The sequence below is a fragment of the Anoplopoma fimbria genome, chromosome 24, assembly GCF_027596085.1.
Source record: "Anoplopoma fimbria isolate UVic2021 breed Golden Eagle Sablefish chromosome 24, Afim_UVic_2022, whole genome shotgun sequence".
NCBI classification, from domain to species: domain Eukaryota; kingdom Metazoa; phylum Chordata; class Actinopteri; order Perciformes; family Anoplopomatidae; genus Anoplopoma; species Anoplopoma fimbria.
Genome location: NC_072472.1, coordinates 18,843,687 through 18,865,686, shown reverse-complemented (window position 1 = coordinate 18,865,686; position 22,000 = coordinate 18,843,687). Strand labels below are relative to the sequence as shown.

The 22,000-nt window shown below is 38.9% G+C and overlaps 1 protein-coding gene across 1 annotated transcript in view; it reads left to right on the top strand.

Moving 5' to 3' along the window:
• gabrb4 (gamma-aminobutyric acid type A receptor subunit beta4) overlaps nucleotides 1-21,159 on the top strand; it is a 47,635-nt gene extending 26,476 nt beyond the window's left edge. Inside the window, 9 exon segments of the mRNA XM_054625642.1 lie at nucleotides 3,874-3,941; nucleotides 5,713-5,933; nucleotides 12,717-12,799; nucleotides 16,033-16,170; nucleotides 17,927-18,079; nucleotides 19,525-19,781; nucleotides 20,414-20,503; nucleotides 20,807-20,954; nucleotides 20,957-21,159. Of these exon segments, the coding sequence (XP_054481617.1) occupies nucleotides 3,874-3,941; nucleotides 5,713-5,933; nucleotides 12,717-12,799; nucleotides 16,033-16,170; nucleotides 17,927-18,079; nucleotides 19,525-19,781; nucleotides 20,414-20,503; nucleotides 20,807-20,954; nucleotides 20,957-21,159 (1,361 nt within the window).
• The last annotated feature ends 841 nt before the right edge of the window (nucleotides 21,160-22,000 follow it).

The following is a 22,000-nucleotide window of genomic DNA, read 5'->3' as shown; positions in this document are numbered from 1 at the left end:
TCAAAACAGAAAGACACCATCATTTTACATCAAGAGTTCTGTATGTCCTGAACGATGTGATGCTACAGATGAGTACAGTCACGACTGCCTCCCCTCAGGCTCCGGGGGAGTATTTGCTGACACTAATACCTCAGTAGAGAGCACAGGATAGTACAGGATACTACATACTGTAGTTTTGTTTGCAGCAGTGCTTACAAATAAATGACTAAATTGTGATCATGTTTCTCTAATTTAGGGGTTTATCAAAGCTTTGACCAAATGGTCCTGTTAAGATAATTAATTACATATTTTATGATCCATTTACTCAAATTAGATCAGCTGGTATGGCGGCCTGCAAACATTATTCCATAATTTCTTTCTACAGTGAACTTGAGAACAAACATGCTTACTTCTGATTGACTTGGACTGCTGTAGAATTATCCATAGTACTCCGTCGACTTGTTAACGTGTGCATAAATAGCCCAGCACACAGCTGCCACATATTTTTTCAAGCAATTAGCAATGTGTTTAACACCAGGTGGTGTTTAAGAACATGTATGCCAATCTACTTTTATTTGCAAGCTGCACCACAATAGCTACTTAGAGTTCGGTTGGATTCATGCACTGAAACGTGTGCAGTAAGTTTAGTCAGGGCTGTTAATGTGTATTCATAGGATTTTTGCCTCTAGGTTTTTAGCAAACAGTGCTTAACATAAGAGACACGTCATTTGTGTGAATGATTTATTTGGAATAGTGTTGGTGCAGACACAGACTCAGTGGTCCCTGTGGTCTGAAGTTGGATCGGATCCTGGCAGTGTGCCCGGCAGGAGGGCGTATAAGTCTGCCCAGGCATGCAAACAACCCTGTGTTAAACCACCTGTTTAATCCATATTTGCTTTGGGTCAGTGAGACTTTGGTTGGACTTTGCAAGAGGTGCTTGGACCCCATTATAATTCCATGCAAGGCAGTGAATGGCAATACACTGAAATGTGATGATGCTAAGTCCAATTAAGTATTTATTAAACTAAGTGGACATCACGCTTGGTTAAGTTTTACCCAACAGTGCAAGAGTTTACACTGGCTTATTGTTGTTGGTCAAATAATTGTCATAAATTATTTTGTCAAACAAAATGTTTTTGCTCAGATGTGCTTAATCCTCTTCTATTTCTTACAGTAGCATGTACAATGAGCTCCATTCTCTAAGTGATTGAAGCCAGACACAGGATTTGTGGGTCTATGCTGTTATTACAGTGATGGACACTATATTTAGCAAGGGTAAAGTGCAGACTGACAGCTTTGATTGGACTGTATTTTTAGCCATATCTAATAAAATAGTCATATGGCCTTTTCATGCACTTTGATTCTTTATTGTGGGATATATTGTCATTTTATACATTGTCAAAAATATTATGAGATCTGAACTGTGCAAGTCTGCAACCTATAAACGTCACCATGACACATGCTGTCTACAGTAACTGTCAAGATGCTTTTTTTACATTATTTTTGCATTTCAAAGCGTTGTATTTTGAGAGGATTCAGAAGTAAAGGCAAAGATCTGATCTCGTCAATCACAGACAATACACACAATACATTGAGTTAAACATCCATCAACTGAGCATAGAAAAATCTATCACCCCATTTTCTGTGAGTCACAGTGGCCCATAAGAGTCCACCTTAGTCTAAAAAACGAAGAAAATGAAGACTCAATGTGACATTGTGCAGATACGACTGTGTGGGGAATGAGACCTTGCAAAGTTTTAAAGAAGGTAGTAAATGTGAAAACAAGTGATCTAAACAGATGTGCAAGGACAAATCCAACAAAGAACAAACAACTATCTTCTAGCTGATTTTGATCAGGATGGTAAGAAAACTGTTCCTTTCCCGTCATTAGCGTGTTCTGTTTCGTTCTGGATTTGTGAGTCATAGAAGCGGACGAAGACAAACAGTGGCAGAGAGAGAAGGGGTCTACAACGGGGGGGGATAATAAAATGCACATAAACATCAAGTTTAAATCCTATTTGAGTAAAAGAAGGTGCTGTACCTCTTGATTGTGATGATACATGCACAATGTACATATTGAAGCACAGCTGTTTTCTGTGTAGTTTATGATCCTTATGCTAATGTCATTTCCACTGTGATACCATGAAACATTATCTGTATATACTGATTCAGCACTGCCTCATAAACCAATCACTGAAATGTTTCTGCCGTTTCTGTTCTCTGCGTCAGCACTTCATATTTTGTGGCCTGATCATTCTCGCTGAAGCAATGTAAGGCGGACACGGTTGGAAGAGGAAGGGACGAGGGGGGAGCGTGTTTAGGTGTTACAGATAACATTGGGACTTAAAAATGCATGGAAGGACAAAGCATTTATAATGGTAACACACTGAGAATCTGTGTCAAAAACAGTCTTTTCACTCACAAAGTCCGCTGCCTGGGGTAACAGCTTCTCAAGTAGTGGGGTCTGGTTGTCTTTATTTTGCTGCATGCTAAAAATTGTACCAAGTCAAGAACAGATGAAAGAAAAACAAATATCTGTGAATAGACTCCGGCCCTCTCCGCAGTTCTGCATCTAGCTTCTTCAGCATTACTGTCTGTGTTGACCAAGAAGGTGTTGTTGTAGTGTTATCTCCATTAACAGACATTTGCAAGTGAATGCAGGATCTGTAGGAAACGGGACAAGATTTTGGTATCGGAAGCATTCTAGTTTCTGTGTGTAGTCCGTTTGTAGTCCGACTATTATTGGCCAATTGCTTTTGTGCGGGATAATATTGCATGCAGTTAAACAGTCTGTATGTTGGTCAAAAGAGGGGAAATGCATTGGCAGAAATGCATCTCAGAACCCATTGGCTATTGTCTGACAACGATTTAGCATCTTTTGAAACATTCATAACTTACAGTTCCTAATCAAACTTTAAACAATGATCAGTGCACAGAAAGGGGAATCATCTGGCGCCACCGGAACCCCATTAATTATGTTTTTTGTCCCCAGAGGTTAAATCAACGTCAAATAGAGTTCCAAGATTGGTTATAGTGTGATATAAATATTTCAAATTTATTTGGATTTAACCTAATCTGGAAAGAGCTGAAAACAACAAAACGAATTAACTCCAGGTTAGAGAGCTCAAGGGTCAGGGAATACGGTTATACACTGTACACTTAAATCATCTTGGCAATTATTCAAAATGTGTTTCAAGCACACCGATGTGAAACATTTAATTGAATATGTTGCACACAAGCTTATCCATGTGATTATACACTACATAGTCACACAGTGCATCTGAAGTCACCTACTCATGCTTACAGTGATAGTGTGGGCGCATGGGCACTGTGAATGGATAATCCTTGTAAACCTTAAATTGTGTGAATATTGAAGTGGGCCAAGTGTTATCTGCCCATGTAAGGGAGATGATGTGCATAGCTGTTTACATGTCTACAGCATGTACTGTAATCATGTAAATGAGACACCGTCTGCTCTTCCAGTTCCTTGCTAGCTCAGAAATTAGGATGGATGAGTGCATTTTCCCGGTGTTGTTTCTTGAGCATAAGCTGAGAGTAGCATGTCTTTACTTTCTGTTTTATGTACACTCTCTGAACAGCAAAAACAGATTTAAATTTTTCATCGATTTAGTTCAACATCTGCAAATAATGCAAAATGCAAGTTGTCTGTGTGATGTTTGACTTTTAACCATGAATATTGAAATCAGGCGTACGGGTGAAATCCATTCTTCTGAGTTGCAAACATTTTCCACTACGTAAAATCTGACGTGCAAATTTAACATCATCATCATCACTACTCTATTGTGCTTGGTGCTCACACATTTCAAGTGCAGCAGTTGCATATTATCCTTTTTGTACTTTTAAGGTGACAGTTTTTTTTCTTTGTTTCCTCAGGTCCTCCAGTCATCGTAGGAATGAGCATCAACATAGCGAGCATCGACTCCATCTCAGAAGTAAACATGGTAGGTTAAAAAGTGTTTTGTGTTATGATCCCTCACTGGCTTCCCACCTACAACTACTGCCAGTTCTGATTGTTGGACAATATGACCAGGGGGGCCAGGCCTTGAACTACTGATATTTTTCTCATATTGTAATCCTTTCACTACTCAGCCAGACAACACATATTTGTATGCTCTGACACAGACTTTAGAGCAGTCAGGAGTCAAGAAGGCAATATGGCCGGTGTCTGAGTGACGTCATTCAGTCTCATAGCAGGCTCTTTATTTTACTCAGCTTGACTCCTCCCATATGGTTCGGCAGATTCAGATTATTTTTCTTTCTTTTGTTTATTTGTTTCGGTTTTGCTTCTGAACGGATTGAATGATTTTTCAACCTGTTGAAATCCACAGCAGGGATTTTTCTTTGATATGTTCATGATCTGCTTGAGATATTTTCTTTTACATCTATGAATCATAAGATCATAGGAGGAATTAAATATCGTGAGGGGTTTTATATATAATATATATATACGAAAAAATATGCTCTTACATAGTTAATAAAAAGCACACAAAAATAAAATGTTCGTCATTGGTTTGCTATTTCTGAAGACAGTCGAGGGACAAAAAGTTTTTTGCTCTGTGTTTTTGTCAAACTAATTTCTATTTCTGCATTTGAATTAGCTCATTTTTAATGTCAGATATGATTGAGAGGGTTGATTAAGTTGTTTATCAGTAGTGTGGCTGAGGGCTAATTAAAATCTGCTTGTTCATTCACTTAATCAGGAGTGATTCTTTTCAATATGAAATACATTGCACTGTTAATTACAAAACAGGATGTAAGGGTTTGTATTAATAAGTGATGCCCATTGATTCCAAATCATGTTTATCATACTTTTTTCTACTATCACTAAACATCTTTAGAATAAAAGAAAAAAGAATACTACGAGTAAAATATTAACTTGGAAAATTGTTGAAATTTGTCCAAGAGAGGGAGATGGGGGGGTCAGTAGGAGACAGCAAAGTAGTTTGAACTTGGAAAGTGGTATTATGTCTGTCAGTATTAGTATTTTTCCTCCCCAAATGTTATATTCTATGCCATAATACAGTTTAAAGTCTTGGGTGTTGGGATATGTAGTGTTTTTCTTCATTTAGTCAGGAATGGGTATTACTAGACCATTTCAAATAGATATTGCCATTTCGCAAGTCTCAATGTTAGATACTAGCACAGCTGTCTTTATTGGTTTGGTACCCATGTACTATTTTACAAATGCTGGACTAGTTTTTATGATTGTGAAAAAAAAAAAATCATGATCAGAGAGCATAAACACAGTGTTGTAGTGCCCTCGTAGGAGATGCATTTCTGTTATTTCTGTTGCTGCCCTATCAGAGTTGCTTATTCCTCTTTTTGCCCTTATTTAAATTACATTGTGGTAAACTACTGAAAATATGTATTATGGATTACATTTTTTATACTTTATTAAGTCTGTTAGTACACACCACCTTGGTTATGCTCTCATATGTAGCATACATTATGTTATTGTCTGTCAATTGTGATTTTATGATTGACAAAGATATTAAAGTTTTTATTTTAGTTTTATTTGTTTTTTGCCTGTGTTAACATCTATGTTCATGTGTTACTACCATTTCAATAAACCAAACTCATTATAAAGGGCTCACTCAAATCAAGCACTTGTTAGGAAATGGGTTTTTTTGCTTAATTGTTCCCGTAGTTCACCTTGTGTACAACTGAGTTTTCTTTTGTCTGTGACTTTACAGAGTGTTTTTTTCCCCCCAGGACTACACCATCACAATGTATTTCCAGCAGAGCTGGCGGGATAAGCGTTTGGCCTATAATGAGCTGAAGCTAAACCTGACACTGGACAACCGTGTAGCAGACCAGCTTTGGCTCCCTGACACCTACTTCCTTAATGACAAGAAGTCCTTTCTTCATGGTGTGACGGTGAAGAACCGTATGATCCGACTGCACCCGGATGGCACTGTGTTATACGGGCTGAGGTAAGAACGCCCTACACTCTGCTTTTCTCTGGTGGTTTACGTCACAATTTTCTCATTGCATTTTTTGGGTAATCAATAGCGTATCCTTTTTGTTGTTTTCCATCCTGTTTGGTTTTGCTTTCTACGTTTCAACTTGTTTCTACTATTTAAACCTGAACTACTGGTAGTAATTGCAATTCTCAAAGATTATTTACATAAAGAAAAAAAACGATACGGTTTTGATATTTTGTGTAGCCGTAGATTATGAAAAATTATGAATTCAGTAATTATTTTTAATTCACACCAATGACAGATATGCTCACAAAAGTCAGAACTGTTAAGAAAAGTGATAACACATGATCGTTGATAATTGTTAATGTATGACTGAGAGTTTGAATTAAAACAATGTTATGCGTTAAAGCAATACTATGTAACTTTTTTAAGAACTCACACATTCTTCCTCTTACAAATAAAATGATGATTCAATAGGCAATAAAAGCTGCTTCAATACACTGATGGTTTAGCAGCAGCAGCTTTACTGGTCTGGTGTGACCAGTATCTTCGGGTCAAGGAGAGTTAAAAGGGGAGATGTCACAATTCTTATAATTGGGGTAGCACACATGTGCAGTAAAATCTGGTCTTCAATTGCCTCATTTACTGATGCACAAGCGTACAAACAGTTCTGTCAGGCTGAGCGCAACCAAAGAGCACCTGAGCAGAGACCATTCCTTTATTTCCAGCGTGTGCTCTAACCCTGCAGCATCGTAGTTAGATAGGACACTTCACCAACTTTGACTCCTCTGCTCTTTCTTTGCTCTTGCAGTCCGAAGGTAAAGAGAGTAGGTGAACGGCACACTCTAAATTGCCCCTAGATGATTTAAATGTGAGTGTGACTGTATGTGTCTGGTTGTTCCCAGAGATGGACAACCTAGTCCAGGGTGTTTCCCTGCCTTTTGCCCAGTGCATGCTGGGAGTTACCCAGAAAAGGAAGGTGGTACGGCGTAGAGAAGGGATGGATGGAGTTTTCTTGTCTTTTTAAATTGTACTTTAAGAAAGATTAAATAATGCAAGAAGATGAAAATATGGATACAAAGGAAAAATATTTAATTCGTGCCTGGAAAGGCTTTTACCCATCCGTGACCCTAGACAGCATTATCACATTCAGAAAATGAGTCGATGGCATCACCAGCCTTTAGAAATCTAGAGCAAGAGCATTGAATATAAGACCAGAGAACTCACTCTATTGTCGGATGGGAAGGACAAGTGATACTTGCCAACAGTAAACTGCTGAATACCCAGACAAACTCATCATAACTTTTGACTGCTGCCTCACATTTGGAGCCACAAAAACTAGATCACCGCTGCTAGTGTTCTTGTCTCAATTATGACAGATTTATTTTTAGCGAGAAAAACAGACTTTAAAGTTTTATTTATAAAGTTAATAGTCCACAAAGTTCTAAGTGTGACTCAGGACAAACAAAACAATATTTTGGAAGAAGAGGGGGTACATTCAATCCGAGACTCTTTGTCCCAGAAAGGCTAAAAAAAGGTTCAAAATACTCACCACCTCAATGTCCCAGATCACTGTGACAAACTAGACAATTCAGTCAACAGTAAATGTGCACAGAGGGACCCATCTAGATTCCCCTGGGGACGGCTAAAAGTACGACAGCGTCCTGAGGTTTGTTCAAGCTCAGAATGGATCGGTGCTTTTCTTAACACAAGTCATTAGAATAAAGTAGTTTGACGGAGGCGAGGAAGCTGGGAACGGGTTTTGTTCCATGAATAAAAGAAAATGGCAGTGACAAGGTGTAGATCATACAAAGTAATGAATTATTAATGCAATAATCAGTATTCAGAAACTCTGAATTACTGAATTGGCGCTGACACAAAAGGAGATTTGATGGCAAAAGTTTCTTTTTCTTTTTCCTTTTATGATTATCACAAGGTATCAGCTTTGTAGAAGTGCAGTCTCACTGCTGCTTTAAAGACTGCGCTGCAAATGTCTGCCTAATGGGTGAATCTTTAAGGTTTGCTCTTTACCCTCTGTCACAGTTGCTAAAGGGCCAGGCAATGTACAATTGCAATCTTGGAGCAGAATGGTTAGAAGGGTCTAGAGCTTGATGAATATTACATTTTTTAAAGGAATACGTTAGCAGGTGACCATTGGTACGTGCTATAATAAAGGCCAATCAAATCACCTTCTGTCTTCCCCCTTCTGCTGCTGTTTAACGGCCGCTGAACTGAAACAGAAGGACCTCATACCTCCTACAAGCAGTTTCAGATAACATTATACTGTAAGTAGGAATAACCCATTTGGGTAAAAGCTAATTCGGTATTAAACAATGAATTCAATTAATCATTTATTGTTTTAAATGTGCATTAGATGAAAAACCTCACATGTGTGCACCTCAACTAAATAAAGCAAGTGGGAACAGGATAAATTTCACACCATTTGGTGCCAAGATGACACTACGCCACCTGATCTGAATAAGCATTCGCAGCTGCTCCACTCAGCGCACGTACCTCCGCACATCCAGGTTCCTTTGGAGGCACAAAAGTACCAAGCACGCACAAGCATAGTAAAATGGAGAAGAAAATAGCATTACACCTGGCTTTGTGCCTGCATGAAACAGAGAGCTAAGGCTGTTGCTAGGGACAATAGCATCTTCCAACATCTTGTCTCCAAGCATACTGCACAGGGGTTTTACTGTTACCATCACACACTGCAGTAATGGCAAAAGGCAGATGGCGTCAGGCCCTTGGATCTGTCCTAAAGACCATTTTTTAGCAGTGTACAGTGATTAGAAGCGGTGCATAATCTACATGCCATGGAGATTTCAGGACCTTTACAAGCCTCCTGTAAGCATGCAATCAAACCGCTTTGTGAAAAGCGGTTTGATGCAATAGAGAACAATAGATGTAACTTTAACAATAGATGTTGTTTTCTCAGTTCAATTCATTTGAATGCCGCGCCTCTTGAGTTTGACCACTTGAGGTTTCCTTAAATGCGTTTTCTTGTAAAGACCGCCTGTTTGAATCCATCACCCGTGCTACACTACAATGCGAACTGTGGACAATCACATTACACACACTGCTGCACCTAATGCTGCGCTCTCACCCACTCCGCTCAGCTCACTGTGAAATGTGCTGATACTGGTCTTTACCTTTTTTTTTTAAAACCATTATTTACCTCGAATCCTAGTCCTTTAAGTGATTTTAATCCAAGCTGTGCTGATTTGTGTCGATCAACCTCTTCAAGTTCCGCACTCATTTTAAGTACAAGCGCTGCTTCACAAATGTGTCCAAATTTTTTTACCCACTGATCTTGTGTTGAGCGTTGAATGGTGCAGTCTCTGTACCTGCAGTCTTTATTCTGTGGATAAACCAGGCACAATACAGAATATCAAGTTTTTTAGGGTGCATTGTTTTTATATTTATACAAGCGAAAACGTACATGTCTGCAATCAGATTATTGGAAAAAATGCTATAATCACATAAAAATGTAAAAAGTGACTTAAAGGGAATGAATTACAAATTATTTCGTATTTTCCAAGCAACATATGCCCATAATTCCTTTCTTCTATAGTCTCCATGAATTGTGAGAGTCAAATGATGGAGGAATGATGGTGCACTGGAAGCCCAAAATTCAAATCAAATCTGACAAACTGCCGCCAACCACGTCCCTAGAACAAATTTTGCTTCTGCAAAACTTGCTTAAATTGACATTTTTGTATACTGGAGATACCGTAGTTGTTGCTTTATTTTCTTTATACGAAGAGTAGAGAGGGGGCCAGGTTTGAGGACTGCTGAGTAGTGCAGGGGTTGCAAACAAACAAAGTCATTCGAAACGTCAATTAAAGAAGTCGGTGTCAGTAGAAATTGTCCAGCCCCGTGTGCAAAACAGAACAGCTTTTTTCGAAATTGCCAGTGAGTGGAGAGGCTGAATCATCGATAGAGGACTGACAATCCAGGTTTGGTAGAGCATGTGGTCCTCAGAGCATTGAGGGCTTTTTTGAGGTAAGCGTTAGCCAGATGGGGAGTTCTCTCTTCCAATCTTACGTACCTCTTTTTTTTTAAACCACGGTGTAGTACTATGATCTTCTTTGGTAAGCAAGCCTCACAGAGAGGGATACAGCAGTAGACTGAGTAGGTGTCAAAGCTATTGCTCATATATCTGAAAGCTTCCCTGTCTATAGTGCTGGCTGAGCCTCTTGGATCCACCTCCAGGTTGCTTTTAGTTGTCACGTAATGCAGGCACGATACATGGTCTGAAAGCCAAGAGCGGCCTGTAGAAATAACTAAAACTCACCTTTTAGTTGTGAATCAAAGGTTTCTACTACCTCAGACGCTACGCCTACTAGTAAACTCTCTGTTTGTGTGTTTTGCATTGTAATCACATTAAAGAAGTTATATTTATATTTTCCTACGATATTTGCGTCACACACCTCTTAGTGATAATGACAGAAAAATACAAACCAACTAACATTGCGTATTGTGTTGCAACCTACAAAGTAGACAGACCACTCAGTGTCGGACTGCAGTAGCTGCTCAGGTCTGAGGTTGCTGCTGGACAGACTCTGGTGGGACTGGAAGTTGCTGACCTACATCTGCTGACATTTCCAAATCCCAGGCCCTCGCTGTGAGCCGTCCCAACTTGTGCCTACTCAATAAGGATTCTCTCCTGACTTGTTAACTGTCACATAAAAAGTAAATTTATTCGTCCAGGGTTTTTACCCCATCCTCTGCCAGGGGGTAAAGGGGGAGGGGGGGTTCCATTTCTCCGAGCTGCTGCTGCCAGGGTTTCACTGATTCACTGTGCTACCGGGGGGGTATTGTCTTTTAAGTACGTTAACTGTGTCTTGACAGGATACGTGTTTCAGTTTATGATCATGAATGACACAGGACTACACTACTTTTGGTTTCAAGCAGAACATTTAGTTCCTCCATTTTCTAGATTGTTCCATTTTACCCTTACAAGATGCATTTTTGGCATACTTTCTTTGGTGATGTAATTGTATTGCCACTTCTTCACCATTTGTACTTGGTAAATGTATATAAAGGCCGTGGTTATAATGTGTTGGAAATCTGTAAAGTTCACTCTAATTGGACTTAAAGGCCCTTGAATATAATTTCACAATCAGCATCTTACTCTGAATCATAGGATCATACATGAAGACGTGGAGATTTATTGCTGAAGTTAGAACAGCTCAGATTAGAGAATTCTGTATGTCTTTATTCCTCTGGGTATAGTAGCTAGTAACTTAGCCATTTATTTGTATAAAACCAACATCCACCGCTCTGCAGAGAAACATTGTCGAAAAGACAGTTGTTTTTTCTCCCCAACTTTTTGCCTGGAAAATCATGATTGCCAAGTGACCTTTCCTATTAATGTAATTAGGCATGATGTTATCTCCTCACAGCGTGTGTCAGTAGTGGCCATGCTGTACACTCAGAGCAGAGGAGCACTGTGAGGCAGCAGGGTGGTGCAGCACAACACAACAGAATGCAGTTTGAGCAGCTTACTGCTTGTGCAGCAGAATGCAGCTCAGTGTCATTGTGACTATATACCTGTCACACACTTGTTTATGTATTATTTTCTTTACCCTTCTGGTGCCTCCTGCTGTCATGGACCCAGAAGGCTCCACATGCTTGTGTGTTTATCATGCCCAATCAGCTTTAGCAGAACATATTTTGTTTTCCAATTACCAGCCGACAGCACCTCTGTTCACCCCACCATGACCAATTTACAAACTCTGTGTTCAAGCGATATATTTCCAATGCAAACAGTTTATTATCTACTGTGTTACTAATTCTAAGGTAGATGGTGGTGTGCATTTGCTTACTGTTTTCACTGTAAAACCAAAAGCCTGTAGCAGCATTAGTGGCTTTCACTTAAACATGATTGATAATCTTTCCAAAATGTGAAACATGCTTTAAAGGGTAAAACTTCACTCATTACTCTCATCATGTTCTGTGTCAGATGCTTCTAACACCGAGATGATGAGCTGAGAATACATTTTTCTATTTAATTTACACAGGAGGGCAGTAAGCGAATGAAAGCTAGTATGATGAACACATAGCAGCTGGTATGAACAGCAGAAATGTAATTACTAAAATGTGCTGCACCGGTAAATATTTCAGTTAAATGCCAAAGACCCCTACATGTGTAATTTGTAGCCAACCACTGTTGTTTTTTTTACTGGGCTGCTGGGTTTATTGATATTAATAAACTGCTATGCATACATATTTTCTAAAGCTATCAGGCAGAAATGCACATCTTGGAACTAGCAATAAATAACGTGCATTGACAAAATCGCAGATGCTGAGCAGTTAGTGATCCATATGAAAAGATAGATTCCTACAGACTACTCACAGAAACATAAAATATATTCATATTTAAGGGAAAAGGAGGAAAAATACTTTGGGAAATACCCCAAAATACAAACCGTCCCTTTTAATAAAAAAGAGAAATGGGTTGCTGCATGTACACCATGACCCTGAACCATGAATGTGTGCCATAGTTACATACATTCAAACCCACAAAGATGCATGCTATACTGGCAAAAACGTCTTCTAAATAATATAAGTTTAAAAGCTAGCCATGAATTATTGAACTGCTTTCAGGTTTCCAACAAACAGCCACAAAGTAATTACTCTGAAAGTGCAACTTGAGTAAGTGGCGAACATACTGGTGGTTCATCATATTGGGCAACATGTTAAAGTTACCCCCATCTTAACCTTTTTCTGTGAAAAAAAATTGTGTATCCATGTCATTATGATAACGCCTTTATTTTTTCTTAGAATAACCACCACTGCTGCGTGCATGATGGACTTGCGGAGGTACCCTCTTGATGAACAGAACTGCACCCTGGAAATTGAAAGCTGTGAGTATAATTTGACTTTGTCTCTCACATCAAAGACTTAAACACGGAACGTTACAGTTACCTTCATGTGGTTAATACATTTTTACAAAATAATTTAGAGGTGTCATTTGTGAAATATTGGGCATCTTTGCCAATGTGTGCCATTTGTCAGATGAGTGACCTCTGCGGTTGATAACCGCCTTGAGAAATAGTGATGAAATCACAGTGCCTGCTGATGTGCATTGATTAGTATTCCCTCAGTGTGACAGATGGACTGGCCCACCACTGAATCTTTGAGTTGTGAAGGCAAACTGCTAACATTAATATTAGGGACCTTACTTCATCCTCACTATGGCTCTTAACATCTAAATTATACTAGTGCCATGCAATGTCTGAATAAACACCCACCACATCCTCAATAATAATTTTAATTAATTATTTGTATATGTGACTAGTATGTAAGTAACAAGGAAATAATGAGTTATTGGTAAAGTGTCATTAAGCACCTGATTAATCAGGAATGATTAATTAAGGGAGTTATAAGTATGTAGATAATCAGATATTTGGTGCAATAAGATAGTATCAAGCAGTGTTTTCTAAAATATAGTTATCATTATCTACTAATATCATTATCTACTATTTTCCTTAAAGGAATATTTTTGGGAAATAAGCTTTATGCTTTCTTGCAGAGGGTTAGATAAGAACAGCAAGACAAGAAATAGTCTGGATTAAACAAACAAGATATGTTGTGTTAATTAGTGATCTCTGGAGGTTCTGGTAGGTGGATATTGTTACCTTTTGGACACAGCTGTTTATGCCTGTTTCCAATCTTTATGCTAAGCAAAGCTAAGCCAAGCTATCCATCTCATGACTTTAGCTTCATATTTTCCATACAGAATTGAGAGTGGTATTCAATCTTCTTATCTAACTCTCATCAAGATAGCAAATTCTCAAAATAATTCTCCAAATCTCCCAAAAACCTTTAATTCAGAGTTATTCAGGAACTACTGGTTAGCCCCTCTGTTCCTCATTTGTTCTGAAAATCTATTCCGAGAGCCTTCGTGAATTGCATTTATGTGTGAAATTGGTAAAGTTACCCTTTAAGATCATAAAAATTAACATGCTTTTGACCTGGTCGTTTGACTCCAAAAAGGAATGTTGTCATCTGATCTGTTGTGTTTCTGTGTAGTCATCTTTTTAAATGTAAATATGCATAGGAGAAAATAAGAAAAAGTTGATGACTTTACACAATATCACACAATATCTTTCAATTGACATCTCATGTCTTTTTTTTCAAATGCTTTAATTTAGATGAATCAATATCCAGGAGCAAAATGTGCCAGCGGTGTAATTAAAAATTGTATTTGCTTGATCATTTTCATCGACCACTCCATCAGTCAAGCCACTTGCAGATATTTGTGGTCCTTGTTGTTCAAGATAAAACTGCAGAGTGTTTACCCTAGGGGACATCAGTAGGCAATGAAATATGGATATGCCATGAATTAAAAAGTTGCAAGAATATCTGTTAATGCTCATGGAATTAGCTGCGCCAGTGGGAGTCATGCACATTAACCATCAGTTTGATTGATTAGGCAGGTAGTTTTTTCATTTTCATGAACAATGTCACATTTCCTTACCCTATAACCTCGGAGGGAGATTTAATGGTAATGAATCCCGGTCCTTTAGTGAGTTTAATGCCATCCAGGTCTGGATGCGGGGTAGTACAATGTGAAATGTAGTAACATTTCCTGGACTGAGATATTGCTCTGCAGTGAATGCATACTGGCCTATTGACATAAATCTTCGGCTGTGGTCACTTTCGATTGCGCTGTCAGTTGAGAATGTGTGGGAGCGCCATACCAAGTGACACATGTTAATAAATATTCATGCAGCGGATAATGCATGCATTGATATAAAGCTCCATAGGAGTCTGGACAGTGGAGCATGTGATTGCAGGCCGAGACAACACGCAGATTTAAGTCTCAGGTAGAAATGTTCAATAAGAAGTTTTTGTTTTGATTTAGTGTTGTCTTTGGTGCTGCGTGGTCGCAGAGGAGAAAACATTTCTCCTTGAAGCCTTTCTCCTCCCACCGTTTGACTTAAATGCTTAATGAATGGTTTGTACTAATTTGATAAACCTGTGATGTCTTGTTGAAAGATGAATTGTGCTTTACTTGACCTGATGGACCCATCTCTACCACGTGGTTTGAGTTTGATCATGTTTGCCTCTTATGAATAACATTCCAAATAAAACAGAACTGCATTGTCAATCACATTTTGAGGGAAAAGTATTTTCTCCGGGGTTAACATTTGTTTTTGATGTATCACAAATACGTTTCTTATTATAGTCTGCAGAAGTCTGCATAGAGAGGAGGTCAGGTCAACTCAAGACTTTCACCTAAGAGACAGATGTTCATGTTCTGTGTGAAACCAAAAGTACCTATTTTTGGCCAAACCTTGATGTTTTTACTGATTATAACCAAGTTGTTTTGTTGCATTTTTGTTTTGCTTTGTTTCAATTTACAACTCTTATCCCATGTTTAAGTTACAGAAAATCTTTGTTGTCTTATTTTATTTTATTTAGCTTTTAGGTCTCACTGAACAAAAAATGATTTCTGCAGCTATACAAGTATAGTTTTGCCATGGGAGACAACGTTTTATGATAACAGTTGTCACAGTGATGAATCAAATGCTATTTTTCAAATTAAAATACAGTAAGCAATCAGTTAAATACAGGGTGATACTATTGATATTGGCAATAATCAATTAACATGGCAAAATGGAATCACAATAACAGCTGTAGACATTGACAAATTTTACTCTGATTACTGGGTGCTGTGCAACTCATACCCAAAGGGCAGGTTGAAGTGTGTAGGGATTACTAATGGGGGAATCACGAAAAAGGATCTATTGTTTAAAAACCTGTTGTGCTGTTGACCCACCAGACAGATTTCAAAATGTTTCATGTACTTGTAGGTCATTTATTTTTTTGATTTCTTGAGGGTTCACATTGCTCTTGTCCATAACAAAAAAAGTTTTTGCTTGTTGGGGGTTATTATTGGTTACAATGAGTTAAGATTAAGATTCTTGCAATGCAATGTCCTCCAAAAGTCGAGAAAAGTCTTCCACTCATTATCTATACTCCTGGAACAGACTTTAAATAGAAACATGGTTATCTTTAATGCCTGTTTCTTCACCACACTTTGTTTCCCTCTCTCTTCCCTCCCCCTGAATTTGCCCTGACCTTGACACAGATGGATATACCACGGATGACATCGTATTTTTCTGGCAAGGAGGAGACAGTGCTGTGACGGGCGTCGACAAGTTGGAGTTACCTCAGTTTTCCATTGTAGACATCCGTTTAGTGTCAAGAGAGGTCAGGTTCACCACAGGTAAGGCTGTTGTAGAAGATGCTTCTAATAAGGCTCCCCTGCATACTCAAAATTATTCAACGATGATTCAACCACGTTTAGTTCTTTGATTTGGGGCATCAGTAGAATGGTTATATTTTGGTCATAAAGGAAGACAATTTTTGATGCAGCAGATTGTAGGTGGCCATTTCCACATATTTATAAAAATGTGCACTGACTTGCAAAAAAAACATAAATAAATTTAACTGAAGTAGAAAACTTTGACTAATGATAACTACATTATTTGACATATTTTATTATCAGCTTTCCTGTAAGAATCACTACTGAAAATTAAACTCAATAAATGTATGGAGTTGTTATCTAAATTCAAGTTTGGGATGCTTTTCCCTGAGTATTTCTATTTTTTGACACTTTCCACTTCTACTTCACAGTCCGCTTTAGGTTGGCAGATATTTTTATTACCTTTGGACAGAGCCAGGCTTTTTGTTCCACTCTTTATGCTAAACTAAGATAAGCTAACTGTATATATTCAGTGCACAGACATGAGAGTGGGATTAATCTTCTCATTTAACTCTCAGATTAAAAAAATGAATAAGTGTATTCCCCAAAATGTCAAACTGTTCTTTAACTGTAAGTAAATAATCTGATTACCTCTTCCACCAATGAGCAAGAATATTTGGATTTAGAATACATCACAGTATGCTTTCAGTTCTATATTTGAATCTCTGACATACTTTATAGAGATGGCTAGAAAATCAGTAATCTCATTAATGTTTACCCCGGCTACCGAAGGACAAAAGTAAAATTCAAGTGTAATTCTCATGTTTGAGTTTAATGAAACCCATGAACATTTGTCGCCACCATTAATCTAGGATGTACTTGGGTGATCTAAGCCACTTGTCTCAGGTTTGATGAAGTATGTTTGCTATGGTATTGATTCATTAAAAGATTTACAGGAACCTGGCGATGATGAAGTCATTCATCATTGTGTGTTCCCCCATAGCAAATAGCCTTTTAGATTAAAACCCTCACGCTTATCTGAAGCGCTTTTCTCTTTGATGACATATTGGAAATAAAACTGTAGATAGAATACATGGAATGGAATTTAACTATATTTAGTGCAACTTGTATTGATTTCAACCTTGTAAATTTCTAGTTATAGCTGAAGCAGAGAGCTCCTGCCTTGATGTAAATACTGTTGTTTGCATCAGCATTGCATTGTTGTGGTTGTTTAAATTAAGGTGCAGTCAAAAGACCAATTAATGTCTTGGCACAGCTAGCTGATATCTTACTGTAAAATGCACAATGGAATGAGTTACCACTTTGCAAGTGTAAAGGCATGCGTTGCAATTATGCACCTCTAAAATGCCCTTTTGGTAATGTTTAGAGGACAGAGAGAGTGCAAAAGAAAAGCAGAGCAGCTCTCTGTGACAATTCTCAGAGGGATGCTGGAGCTGCCTGCTGAGATAGGGGGTTGCAGAAAAATCTGCCGTGTTTGCGACTTTCTGCCATGTTTAATTGGAATCGAACTTGTCCCTGGAAAGGAATCCATCGCTTTGGGGAAATTAAGTGTTCCATCTGAACAAATGGAGAAATGACTACCCTGCGCGTTGTCAAAGTGCAGACTTTGGAACTCTTAAGTTGTGCCAACGTTCAACCCCGTCCCCCTCCACCCCTCGCCCCCAACTCCCCCTTATCGCCTTTTTCTCCACTGATGTGTTTTCACTCTGACTCCCTGCCCTTTTCCAAACTGTCACTCCATCCTTTCTCCTTACAGGTTCATATCCAAGGCTTTCGCTGAGTTTCAGGATTAAGAGGAACATTGGATATTTCATCCTGCAGACGTACATGCCCTCCATCTTGATCACCATCCTCTCCTGGGTCTCCTTCTGGATCAATTATGATGCCTCTGCAGCTCGGGTGGCCCTGGGTAAGAGACACAGCCACCACCGCTGCATTATTAAACCTACAACTATCCCTGTTAAAACCCAGCGATTACCACTGGAACGAACAGCAAGTGGTTGACACATGTTCATTGTTGTTATGTACATTGTTTGCACTTACTGGCACATGAAATTATCAACTTTATTTAAGTAGTGATGTGTAAACACTGACAGTAGACACACTGATGCCAAAATATGTCCAAAAGTGATGTCCTGATGTCCAAAGATGGAGTGATGAGTAGTGTTTGAGTATCTGAGAGGACTAATTATGAGTAAACCTGAGAAACATACCTAATCATAAAATGATATAATACAATGTGTCCAAATTACCTTGAAGTAGAACAAAGAATGTCACAATTTCCAACATGACCCTCTGGCTGCTTTTGTGATGTTTATGACATTTAACACATTTACATTACTGTGTGTGACAAAGAAGCTCTCACACTCACTCATATTACTGACCAAAAGCTCAAACCCCAATACTCTAGTGAATATTGGAAACAGCGGCCAAAATTGCAAGAAAAGAACAGAAATGAGCAGTTCTGTAAAAAACTTAATTTTACAGATGTAAACAATAATTGGGTTTTTACCAATTTTCTAAAACGGTTATTCATGCTGCTGTATGTTGAGTTATTTGGTCTCAACCAAATTAAAGGATAAGGTAGCAGATGGCACTTTCATTATTCTGTAAAACTACAGCATTAGTGGAATGTTACTAAATACATTTATTCAAGGACTGTTCTTACTGCAAGTTTAATTTTGAGGCCCTTGTACTTTACTTGAGTATTTCCATTTTCTGCTACTTTAAACTTCCACTCCACTACCTTATCAACGGGATCGCATCCCTGAGGCGTCATTACAGTGAAGCCTTTTTGTAGTATCTTGACACAGAAGGTTTGCGCAATTAACGTTGGGAAATGGTGGTGGTCAGGTTCAGGCAACAAAACTAGCTGGAAAGGGTTAGAAAAAAAACCATCACCTTTTGGATTAAAATAAGTAAGTCTGTTACATAACTTAAGCTACGGAGCTAATGTTATGTGACTCAGTGAACTTTGGGTTTCACACGGGACACGAACAGCGGTCCCTTGAGAAAAAATCTTGTGTTTGTTTGAGACAGTATATAAATAAGTTACTATTACCAGCTAGAGCATTAAAATGCTGCTTATGTGCCAATGCATCAGTATTGCTAATTAAATTATATGATATTATTTTACTGAGAGGCCGTTGTGTTGCCAAATTACAAAAAAATGTATTTGAAATATATTTTGCTGAGAGTAATTTTGTACTTTTACTTACAAAATAGGAATAGTTTTACTGTGCTTTTACTTTTACTAAATTATTTCAATACTTCTTCTATCTCTGAGCTACAGTAATGTAGGTCAGATGATGTCAGTGTGAATAACTTTGTTTCTGTGTGTGCTGTTTTGCTCAGGTGTGACAACGGTGCTTACCATGACAACAATTAACACCCACCTTAGGGAGACTCTCCCAAAGATTCCGTATGTGAAAGCCATCGACGTCTACCTCATGGGCTGTTTTGTGTTTGTGTTCCTGGCCCTGCTCGAATATGCCTTTGTAAATTACGTGTTCTTTGGCCGGGGCCCTGCGCAACAGAAGAAAATCAATGAGAGGCTGAACAAAGCCAACAACGAGCGCACAAGATACGAAGAGAAGCGCCTGAGGGAACAGGTTTGCATCTTCATCTGCTACCTCTCTTTTACTCTCTGTGTCATTCAGGGCTCAAGTACAAAACAGCCAATGTTCTGCACATAAGATTTCTAGCTATAGCCATTTTATCCACAGACACATATGCAGTATTCCCCCAAGTAATCTTCCAGAAGCATACTGATGCCACCACAGCCCAATATGTATTCACCAACCATCATCCATTGCTTCTACCTCGAGCACTGACTGCCTTTTAATCGAGCATAGCCCCTTTTCATTGAGATAGCGATTCATCTAGCCAAACAGTGGTGTTAACATTCTCATTTCTTATTTAGGTTGTTGTCTATGTTTATGCTGCAGGCTTCATTCACTCTCACTCTGCTACCTTATGTGTTAACGTGTATTTTCTTGACAAAATATCAAAATGCGCAATGAGAAGGCAATTTTTTTGCAACGGCGGATGCTGAAGTGTTCAGACTGAATGAAGCCCCCTCCCCAGTTTGTTTGTGTGTGAAGTACTAAATGCTATGCTTATTCAAAGTTGTTTACTATAACTTTATGTCTTATGCATTGTGTAATTTTGAGAAAAATTTGCTTATTTGCCAGAATTTTATAGCCGTTTTAATGTTCTCTTCATTTTTCTTTCACATTGCAAGGACTCCATTTCCGTGCCGTATCAAACCAACACCTTCAGGTCATTTACACAGCGAAGAAATCTGTATCTCGAGGAACAAAGAAAAGTTGGGGTACATGTATTTAGAAATCATATCAGCTGTAGGCTAGCCCTCACAGTAAAGTCAGATGATTAAGGCTGTTCAAATTACTTGTGTCACTTTTGTGGAAAGTCACTAATAGATATCTGTATAAAGAAATTCTTTGTTAACTATTTGTGTGGCATGCAAGAAATTACGTTCCATATCATCCCTGCATTTAGACATTTTGGGGACGGGAGGGGGGGCTTAATAGAAGTTTCATAATTAAGGGGATTTGGGGTTGCTGCTCATCATTTCAGCCATCACTGACTCCCGCTGTCCTCCCCCCCCTCTCAGGTGGATGCTTATGGAAACATCCTCCTCACCACACTGGAGATGAACAACGAAGTGATGCCTTCTGACGTGGGAAGCAGCGTCAGTGACTCTCGGAATTCGGTCATGTCCTTCGACAGCTCCGGGGTCCAATTCAGGAAGCCCATGGCGCCCGCGATGGCTTCAGCCACCACTCGCTGGATCGGAGCGCCATGCGGAGCCGGGCCAACTGTCGGCTACGACGACGCTCCTCCAAGCTCAAGTTGAAAATCCCAAACCTGTCAGATGTTAGCACCATTGACAAATGGTCCCGGGTCATTTTCCCTATCACCTTTGGATTTTTCAACCTAATCTACTGGTTGTACTATGTGAATTGATGTGCATCCCCCTAGGAATCATGGGCCATATTTTGAGAGCACATTAAATTGGCTTTGATACAGTTCCAAAATATGTATACACATATACAAGTTGAACATATGTATATGCATATTTATATATATTATATTTATATATACACACGTGTGAAATCTGAAGGACCTTTCTGCTGTACAAAGTATTAATAGGATGACTTGAATGTTTAAGAAGAATTGTGAGAGAAGAATTTCAAGGCTTTGAGTTTCTTTTTCCTCCTGAAAGAAACAAAGAAAGAAAGAAACAAACCAACAAACAAACAAACACAAGATCCCACCTGGGGGTTTCGGAACTAAAGACTGCATGATATTTTTGCTAAAAAGAAAACAAGAAAAAAGAGAAAGTGAAAGCTCTTGAGAGAGAAAAAGATGTCTCAGAGTCCCATTGACTTTTTATTGATACTTCTTGTAATCAAAAAAAAAAATCCTCTACTGCAGCTCATGAAATCAGTGGTGGCTCGTCTGTTCAGGCATCAGCTGAGTGAGATCCTTGGCACACCCCAAACCCTCCCCCCAGCCGCTCTCACCTAACCCCACCCCCACAACCCCGCCCATCGCCCATGGATAACATGCACGGAAATCTCCGGTTCTACTATGTACAGCAACCTTGTTTGGATTATGTGTTGTTCCTTGGGTTTTTTGAAGTGATATCGTTCTCTTTATCAGACATCAGCTCTGGCCTAACGGGCTCCATTAGAGGCTGGCGTGGATTGGGATGTTTGACCGCCGCATTCCCGCCCAGAGTCGACGCAAACTTGTGTTCCTTTCTCTTCTCATGTTATTTTTAGAAAACATGTCCTTGGTGGGG